Source organism: Phyllobates terribilis, unplaced genomic scaffold, assembly GCF_046119375.1.
Source record: "Phyllobates terribilis strain yellow unplaced genomic scaffold, ASM4611937v1 Scaffold_8__6_contigs__length_399053987, whole genome shotgun sequence".
Lineage (NCBI taxonomy): Eukaryota > Metazoa > Chordata > Amphibia > Anura > Dendrobatidae > Phyllobates > Phyllobates terribilis.
This window is the reverse complement of record NW_027362768.1, coordinates 248,538,782-248,549,208: the sequence shown is the minus strand read 5'-3', so window position 1 is coordinate 248,549,208 and position 10,427 is coordinate 248,538,782. Positions and strand designations below refer to the sequence as shown.

Here is a 10,427-nt window from a genome sequence, read left to right as displayed (position 1 = left end):
ATCATTACTTTAAGAAATGAAGGTCAGTTAGTGCGAAAAATTGGGAAAACTTTGAAAGTGTTTGATTTCACAGAAGTTTTACTTACTTGGAGTTATATTCTGTTGTTTAAGTGTTCTCTTTATCTTTTTGAGCAGTGTGTATGCATATATATATATATATATATATATATATATATATATATATATATATATATATATATATATATATATATATATATATATATATATATATATATATATATATACACACACACATACATACATACATACACACATGCTATTGAGCCCATTCTTCGCCCGGACAGCAAGCATTTTTATTGGTATATGGTCTCCCATGCTAGTATGTGCTCCCCAATCCTGTTCCTCCATCCCATTATGTGCTGGCCTCATCCCTATCCTGGTATGCATGGCACCCCTCACCCCCCAATCCTGGAATGTGTGGCCCCCCTCATCCCCTTCACACATCCAAAAAAAACAAACAAACACATACTCACTTTTCTTCCCTGTGCTGCAGCGCTACGGTGTCCTGTTCTGCCGGAGGAAGGGGGAGGAGTGCGGCGCCGGAGTACACGCGAGCCCATACCGCTTTCCGGCGCCTTTTTGCTGAAGACACACTGCAAATGTATCTTCAGTAAAATGGCGCCGGATAGTGGCATGCGCCGACTCAGACGCCTTCACTACAGCCCCGGTCTCCGGCGAGTAGAGAGGTGTCACGACAACGCTCCTCCCGGTCAGGTAAACATGGGGCCGGAGATTGCGGTATATATGTGTGTATGTATGTGTGTGTGTGTGTGTGTGTGTGTGTGTGTGTGTGTGTGTGTGTGTGTGTGTGTGTGTGTGTGTGTGTGTGTGTGTGTGTGTGTGTGTGTGTGTGTGTGTGTGAAGCAACACTGATTGACAATCAATTTCATATGATGTTGTGCAAATGGAATAGATAATAGATGGAAATTATTGGCAATTATCAAGACACATTCAATAAAGGAGTGTTTCTGCAGGTGGGGACCACAGACCACATCTCAGTACCAATGCTTTCTGGCTGATGTTTTGGTCACTTTTGAATGTTGGTTGTGCTTTCACACTCGTGGTAGCATTAGACGGACTCTACAACCCACAGAAGTTGCTCAGGTAGTGCAGCTCATCCAGGATGGCACATCAATGCGAGCTATGGCAAGAAGGTTTGCTGTGTCTGTCAGCGTAGTGTCCAGAGGCGCTACCAGGAGACAGGTCAGTACACCAGGAGACGTGGAGGGGACCGTAGGAGGGCAACAACCCAGCAGCAGGACCGCTAAATCTGCCTTTGTGCAAGGAGGAGCACTGCCAGAGCCCTGCAAAATGACCTCCAGCAGCCCACAAATGTGCATGTGTCTGCACAAACTGTTAGGAACTGACTCCATGAGGGTGGTATGAGGGCTCTACGTCCACAGATGGGGGTTGTGCTCACAGCCTAACACCGTGCAGGACGCTTGGCATTTGCCACAGAACACCAGGATTGGCAAAGTCGCCAATGGCGCCCTGTGCTCTTCACAGATGAAAGGAGGTTCACACTGAGCACATGTGACAGACGTACAGAGTCTGGAGACGCAGTGGAGAGAGATCTGCTGCCTGCAACATCCTTCAGCATGACCGGTTTGGCAGTGGGTCAGAAATCGTGTGGGGTGGCATTTCTTTGGAGGGCCGCATAGCCCTCCATACGCTCACCAGAGGTAGCCTGACTGCCATTAGGTACAGAGATGAGATCCTCAGACCCCTTGTGAGACCATATGCTGGTGCGGTTGGCCCTGGATTCCTCCTAATGCAGGACAATGCCAGACCTCATGTGGCTGGATTGTGTCAGGAGTTCCTGCAGGATGAAGGCATTGAAGCTATGGACTGGCCCGTCCATTCCCCAGACCTGAATTGATGTGCTCAAACTGAGACATCATGTCTCGCTCCATCCACCAACGTCACGTTGCACCACAGACTGTCCATGCTTTAGTCCAGGTCTGGGAGTCGATCCCACAGGAGACCATCAGCAACCTCATCAGGAGCATGCCCAGGCGTTGTAGGGAGGTCATACAGGCACCTGGAGGCCACACACAATACTGAGCCTCATTTTGACTTGTTTTAAGGACATTACATCAAAGTTGGATCAGCCTGTAGGGTGTTTTTCCACTTTAATTTTGGGGTAACTCCAAATCCAGGCCTCCATTGGTTAATAAATTTGATTTCCATTGATGATTTTGTGTGATTTTGTTGTCAGCACATTCAACTTTGTACAGAACAAAGTATTCAATGAGAATATTTCATTCATTCAGATCTAGGAAGTGTTGAGTGTTCCCTTTATTTTTTTGGGCAGTGTATGTCATGGCGATCGCCCGTCTTCGGGCGATCACCGCTGGGTGTTCCACTAACATCACAGCTGACACCCGACTCTCTCACAGCCTGTAGCAGTGGCCTCACTACTCCTGGCAGTTTAACGCCCTAAATGATGCGGGTCTCCCCTTCAATTGGCGCCCTCGTGATGGCACGATCGTTGCTATGGTGACCCGAGGTCATGACGACATCCGGGTCACCAGGCTACGGCAAGCCCCTTAGACCATGCGCAGAGCATAATCTATGGGTCTTGTGTCAGTGCAAAGCTGACATGTATAAAGCATTTCAATGCTCGTGCATTGCAGCGATAAGGCGCATGAAAGTGAAACTCCCATAGAGGGACTAAGTAAAGTTAGAAAAAATAGTACATTTTTTTTTTTCAAAAATCGCATAATAAGAAAATATCATAGAATGTTAGAATTGGAAGGGACCTCCAGGGTCATCATAAACAATAAATAAACTCAAATAAAAATCCTACGGGCATTCCCCACAGCACTGTTACATGCAATGTACCATATGCAATCTGTCTAAAGAGGGTTCTTTTTGATCAAAACTTAAATGTTTTGGATTTCTAATAAATTATTTTTCTGCAACTCGAATGCTGGATTCTTTCTTAACGGAAATATAGGAAGCTTCCATGTTACCGATAAAACAAATGTTCTGGAAAAGCACTATGTCTCCTCACCCCCCAAAAGAAATTTATCAAATTCTGCACACTCAAATCCAAATGCCCCCCCTCCCTTCTGAGTCCCACAGTGTATCTAAACCACATTTAGCGTCCACATGTTTGGCATTTCTGTTGTGATAAAAGCTTGCTTACTTTACGGGTGTGTGTCTCCAGAGGCACGAGCTGGGCACTACAACGTACTGGCCCTACAACGTACGGGCACTACAATAGCAAATTTGCAATTTTCATTCATCAACATCCATGCTGCTTCATTCATCAACATGCTGCTTGTCTCTCAAACACTCGTGGAGTCAAATCATCACTACACCTGTGAATAAATTCCCAAAGGGATATAATCTCCACAATGGAGTCACTTGAGGCGGCATTCTTTTCTTCTAGCACTTAGGTGCTCTGTATATTGAGTCTGCAAACTATTCTAGGAAAATCTGTGCTCCAGGAGGCAAATAGGGCTCCGTCCCTCCCAAGTTTCACCACGTGGCTAAGCAGTACTGTACAGCCACATGTGGGGTATTTCCATGTTTAGCAGACATTGTATGATTGCTAGGAAACCACTGCTAAGGACAAGCAACAAGCAGAAGAGACTTGTTTGGGCTAAAGAACACAAGGAATGGACATTAGACCAGTGGAAATCTGTGCTTTGGTCTGATGAGTCCAAATTTGAGATCTTTGGTTCCAACCACCGTGTCTTTGGGCGACGCAGAAAAGGTAAACGGATGGACTCTACATGCCTGGTTCCCACCGTGAAGCATGGAGGAAGAGGTGTGATGGTGTGGGGGTGCTTTGCTGGTGACACTGTTGGGGATTTATTCAAAATTGAAGGCATACTGAACTAGCATGGCTACCACAGCATCTTGCAGCGGCATGCTATTCCATCCGGTTTGCGTTTAGTTGGACCATCATTTATTTTTCAACAGGACAATGACCCCAAACACACCTTCAGGCTGTGTAAGGGCTATTTGACCAAGAAGGAGAGTGATGGGGTGCTACGCCAGATGACCTGGCCTCCACAGTCACCAGACCTGAACCCAATCGAGATGGTTTGGGGTGAGCTGGACCGCAGAGTGAAGGCAAAAGGGCCAACAAGTGCTAAGCATCTCTGGGAACTCCTTCAAGATTGTTGGAAGACTACCTCTTGAAGCACATGAAGAGAATGTCAAGAGTGTGCAAAGCAGTCATCAAAGCAAAAGGTGGCTACTTTGAAGATCCTAGAATATAAGACATATTTTCAGTTGTATCACACTTTTTTGTTAAGTATATAATTCCACATGTGTTAATTCATAGTTTTGATGCCTTCAGTGTGAATGTACATTTTTCATAGTCATGAAAATACAGAAAAATCTTTAAATGAGAAGGTGTGTCCAAACTTTTGGTCTGTACTGTATATTGTGCACAGGTCCTATTCAGGATGCTAATAAATGTCTCCCATTTGCTTTGTGTAGTTTTATGTCTCAGGATATCGTCCCAGTTTATTGCACTAAGATCATGTCTCAACCGTGGGAAATTTGCCTTCTTGAAGTTTAGTGTCCTTGTAACCCCTCTACTACACATCTTATTAAAGGATACATGAAAACGTATTATTTTGTGATCACTATTACCCAAGTGACCTCCCAACTCGATTATTTGTTCTGCGGTCTGGCCTGTTGGTTAATATTAGGTCTAGCAGTTCCCCCCTTCTTGTTGGGTCCTGAACCAGTTTTGAAAGGTAATTGTCTCTCATAGTTGTCAAAAACCTATTACCTTTGCTGGAACTACAGGTTTCTGTTCCCCAATGTATTTCAGGGTAGTTGAAGTCCCCCATAATAATGACTTCTCCTTGAGTCGCTGCTTCATCCATTTGCTTTATGAGGATATTCTCCGCTGCTTCCATTATTTTTGGAGACTTATAACACACCTCTATCAGTAATTTATTACCCCCCCCCCCTTATCTCCACCCACAGGGACTCTGCATTTTCATTAGATTCACATATATTCTCAAGCAAGATGGGTTTTAAGGATGATTTTACATATAACCCCCCCCCCCTCGCTTGTTTCTACGGTCATTTCTGAACAGACTATAGCCCTGTAAATTAACTGCCCAGTCATGGCTCTCGTCCAGCCATGTCTCAGATATCCCCGCCATGTCATAATTATTTTCCAACAAAATTAATTCTAGTTCCTCCATTTTGTTGGTGAGGCTTCTGGCATTAGTGTACACGCATTTTGTGTGTCTCTCTGTACCTCTACTCCTCCTTACTATATTGACTTTTCTTCTAACCCTACCCCCAATTTCTTCATTTGTGCCCAGGTCACTATCTGCACCATCTTCCCCACCTAAAAAATGAATACCCCCCCAAATACCTAGTTTAAACACTCCTCCAACTTTCTAGCCATTTTCTCCCCCAGCACAGCTGCACCCTCCCCATTGAGGTGCAGCCCGTCCCTAGCATAGAACCTGTAGCCAACTGAGAAGTCGGCCCAGTTCTCCAGGAACCCAAACTACTCCTTCCTACACCAATTCCTGAGCCACAAAATTTTTGCCATATTTGCGATATTTTCACAAATAAACGCAAGTCATATCAAACCAATTTTACTATTAACATGAAGTACAATATGTCACGAGAAAATCTCAAAAATCACTGGGATCCGTTCAAGTGTTCCAGAGTCATTACCACAAAGTGACACTGGTCAAAATTGTAAAATTTGGCTTGGTCATGAAGGTGAAAACTGGCTTGGGGGGGGGGGGGGGGGGTGACAGTGTTAATACTAGATGTTAGGACAGTCCCGCGTAGGGTCACCTTGCCATGGTGGGATGGGTTTTACGTTTTTTATCTATCAAAGCAATGTTAACTAAGTACCCAATGTTATTTTCATGCACTATTGCCATTTACTTACTGCGGGGAATTTGCTCATTTTGTTTTTATCTCCGTAATAATACTGACCAGGAGAATCATTTTGCCAGGTTATTTTTACTGCATAACTACTGTAAAAACAAAATTCCCAAAAATAAAATGTAGAATTCCGTTTTTCTTTTTTCCTGCAATTTGCCCTGCAATAAACAAGCTCTCATCTATAATATACTTACCTTGTAAAGTTTTCACATCCGGTTCCGTCCAGATGTGTCTGGATCCCAGAATTCCAAGCGGCGGAAGTTTGTCGACCGCCATATTGGGACAGTCAAGTGATGGGTGTCTCAACATGGAAACCGCTGGTGGTACCAGACTCTTGCGCGGTACCACCAGTGGAACACTGTCGCGAAAAAGCCGTACACGTCGCCACCGGGATCAGCCGAATGATTCACTGACCGCTGCCATCTTTGTACAGGAGGAGCGCATGCGCAGTTTTAATGTGACCGCCGCTATCTGCCTGCACAAAGATGGCGGCAGTCTGATTTACTGCGCCTGCACACACAAGGGTGGAGAGAGAAAGCAGACAAGGGGGAGAGCACATGGGGTACACAGATCAAAGAAGAGATCACATGAAAGGAGAAGACAGCAGATGGGGGAGAGAGAAAGCGCACAGGGGGGAGAGAGAAAGCGCACAGAGGGGAGACAGCTCAAACGGGACAGCACATGAGAAGAGAACACAGCACAGGAAGGAGAGAGACAGCAGACAAGGGGGGCACATGGGGGGGTGGTGGGGGAAGAGATTCTCAATGCTGCAAAGCCTGCCCCCATCGTGACATTACCGCCCTCCCAATGCAATAGAATCAGGCCTCCATCTAGTATAGCTATATAGAGGGAAAAAAAAGTTATAGCTTTTGGGGAAAAAGGGACGAAATAAATTAAAGCTCAAAAATGGAAAAATCACTATGTTGAGACGCTGTTAAGGAAGTAGAGAGATACAATGCAGCCAACTAGAGGGGATACAGTAGAGTGATACAGTGCAGACAATTCATGCAACTATTAACACAATTTACTGCAATAATTATTTCTTGCTTAAACAATTGCCTCATGGTCTTAAGTAAAATATGCAAAGTAAATAAAATGTAAATACACTCACGAGTTTAGACTTACCTCATATCGTGTTTTTACTACTGTAAATGGTAGCATACAAACTCCTGTTAGTGTCCTGGATCCTGCACCCAAAGCAACCGACTCTAGGGGTCTAAGTTCTTGTTCCGATAAAATATGCTGTTTCAAGAAATATAGCGTACTGAAATAGAGACCAACCCCAGGTATACAGCGCAAGAAGGACTGGAAATTGAATAAAAAAAAGAAAAAAAACATTACAGTAAGGTTTAATAGCTTTTAGGTCACTTAAAAGATTTTTTTATGTGCACGAGTAATACATGAGTATTTTGTGTGCAGAAATTTCTGCAACTCTTAGCAGGAAACCGCAGCCTCAAGGATGTTGCGCTTTTTTGCCTGCGTTTTTCATCCATTAAGGGTATGTGCACACTGTCCGGAGCCACCTGCAGCCCCAACACAGCAGAATAGCCGGCAGCGGCTTCTGTTCATTTTATGCAAATGAGTGGCACATTTTTTTCACCTTCAGACTTTCCTCATAGAGGTTAGGTCTATGGGGAAAGCCCACATGCGGACCTGCAAGGAAAATTAACACATACTGCGGTCTGGAAAGACGCGACGCGTGTCAGTTTCCGCGGGTGATCCACAGACGCATAGTGGACATGGGATTTCTAGAAATCCCATCCACTATGCTGCAACAGCTGGCCACTGCGGGTTTGAGGCTGTATAACACACAGGGTCAAACCCGCAGCGGCTCCTGACCGTGGGAACATACTAAAAGCACTGAAAAAAATACAGCCAAAAAACGCGACAGGCTGCAAAAACACACAGACTATTGACATGCTGCATATTATTTTCAGCACCAAATCTGCAAGTCAAGAATACTCAATGTGTGCATGACACTTCAGGTTTCTCATTCACTTTGCCGGCATCAGGTTGTACTTGCAAGTTTGCATGGCAAAAAAGCACCAAATTTGCAACAAGTGCACACCGCCTAAACGTATTAGGCATAGAGCCGGCATCAAAAATAACTTCTGGTTGCATTGCTTTTAAAACAACCTTATACCTCTAGCATTAAATGTTCTAATCTATAGTCACCATACCCAAAGCCCCAGCATTTATCAGAAAAAACAGTCCATCATGTTGAGAGAACAGACAGGGAAGATGTACAGTGGCATTTTAAAGTTTGGACACCCCTGGTCAAAATTACTGTTATTGTTAATAGCTAAGCCAAGTTGAAGATATGATCTCTAAAAGGTCTGAAGTTAAAGATGACCTAGAGCTTTCACACATACTATGTTATATTACAATACGCAGAAATAAACATGAAATAAATTACTTTTGGAAGAATAGTGACTATTATATGAATTATGTAATAAGAAAATCAGTTTATGGGAGCCACCATCTTGGGACTGGCAGCTCAGCGTTCTAATGAGAAACGCCCCCAGATTCCAGTGGTCAGCAGAAGTGTAGCAACTCATTAACCAAACTGTACCATTATAGAAACATGAAAAGTGTATATAAAAGGGGCTGTCTATTCTGTATATAATGTGTGTAGAGCGAGAGAAAAGGCTACAGAGTAAACACAGCAAGTGTGACTGTATGTCCCTGTATATAATATAATTCTATATATCGACGCAGCACTCCAGTGGAAATAATTTCCATTGGAGTGCTACCTCCATTCCATTTTTCCTATACTTGGAGGCTTTTGAATATATTTATTTACTATATATACAAATACAATACACACAAACACACAAAGTAGCTACAAAAAGTGAATTTTTATTTTTTTATTTTTTTAAAGTGCGATTACTTCTGCCTGGTTGTTGGGATGCCATTTTAGTAAACCAGAAGCAAATTGTTGTCAGCTATAAAGACAAAAATTGTGTTTAACATTGTTTTATCCATTTATGTGTTATTTTGCAACATTTGCTGGGCCAAATGTTTTGCATATCGGGTCATGGGTAGTCGAATTTTGCCTATTTTCTTTTATTATTTTTTGTGTGTTTTTAGGTTAAAACATGGCAAAGACAAAGCTAAATTTATCACCAGATGTCAGGAAGCTTATTATTCTAAGAGTGAAGTCAGGAAATAGCCAAATAAGGTAGCTATGGAATTCAACTTTTCTCATAGTCAAGTGTCACATATATTAAAAAAGAAAAAGAAGGTTATGGAACAGCTGACAAACCTAGAAGTGGACGACCATGGAAAACTTCCTCCACAGTTGATCACATTATTAAGAAAAAGTCATAATCTGATGTCCATAAAAGTGCTGTACAGATTTCCCACAAAACGAACAAAGAATATGGCAGTGAGTCGCCAACTGTGGTGCGACAGCTAAGAGCAGGTAGGGTTGAATGGATGAGTTCCAGTGAAGAAGCCTTTCATCTCTGTAAAGAACCGGAAGGTCCGACTTGAATTTGCCAAAGAACACAGCCAATGAAAAGAAACAGATTGGTCTAAGGAATTGTGGTCGCATGAAGTTCCATCTGTTTGGTAGTGATGGCAAGCAATATACACTGCTCAAAAAAGTAAAGGGAACACTTAAACAACAGAATATAACTGTAAACCAAACGTCTGTGAATCAAACTGTCCACTTAGGAAGCAACACTGATTGCACAACAGCATGTGAAATTGATTGTCAAATAGAATAGACAATAGATAGAAATTATTGGCAATTATCAAGACACACTCAATAAAAGGAGTGGTTCTGCAGGTGGGGACCACAGACCACATCTCAGTACCAATGATTTCTTGCTGATGTTTTGGTCACTTTTGAATGTTGGTTGTGCTTTCTCACTCGTGGTAGCATGAGATGGACTCTACAACCCACAGAAGTTGCCCAGGTAGTGCAGCTCATCCAGAATGGTACATCAATGTGAGCTGTGGCAAGAAGGTTTGCTGTGTCTGTCAGCGTAGTGTCCAGAGGCTGGAGGCGCTACCAGGAGACAAGCCAGCACACCAGGAGACGTGGAGGGGGCCGTAGGAGGGCAACAACCCAGTAAAAGGACCGCTACCTCCACCTTTGTGCAAGGAGTAACAGGAGGAGCACTGCCAAAGCCCTGCAAAAATTAAGTAATTGTATACCTAGTCAAATGTATATAAGGATCAATTGTTTGCTGCTTGTCACACCTGATGAAGGTGGCTGTGTCCACCGAAACGCGTTGTGTGTATTAATAAATCAGTCCTTTTAATATTTTTGCCCTGTTATTGGCGCTCTGGTACCGCTATTCACATTTACTGAAAACCCTGCAAAATGACCTCCAGCAGGCCACAAATGTGCATGTGTCTGCACAAACGGTTAGAAACCGACTCCATGAGGGTGGTTTGAGTGCCCGACGTCCACACATAGGGGTTGTGCTCACAGCCCAACACGGTGCAGGATGCTTGGCATTTGCCACAGAACACCAGGATTGGCAAAGTCGCCATTGGTGCCCTGTGCT

General features: G+C 43.6%; 1 protein-coding gene across 1 annotated transcript in view; it reads right to left on the bottom strand.

Annotated features, from left to right (window-relative positions):
• The window catches only part of SLC25A38 (solute carrier family 25 member 38), a 157,055-nt gene that overhangs the window by 116,095 nt on the left and 30,533 nt on the right, over nucleotides 1-10,427 (bottom strand). The window contains exon 3 of the mRNA XM_073644124.1: nucleotides 7,033-7,212. Within this exon, the coding sequence (XP_073500225.1) occupies nucleotides 7,033-7,212 (180 nt within the window). The remainder of the gene's footprint in view (nucleotides 1-7,032; nucleotides 7,213-10,427) is intronic.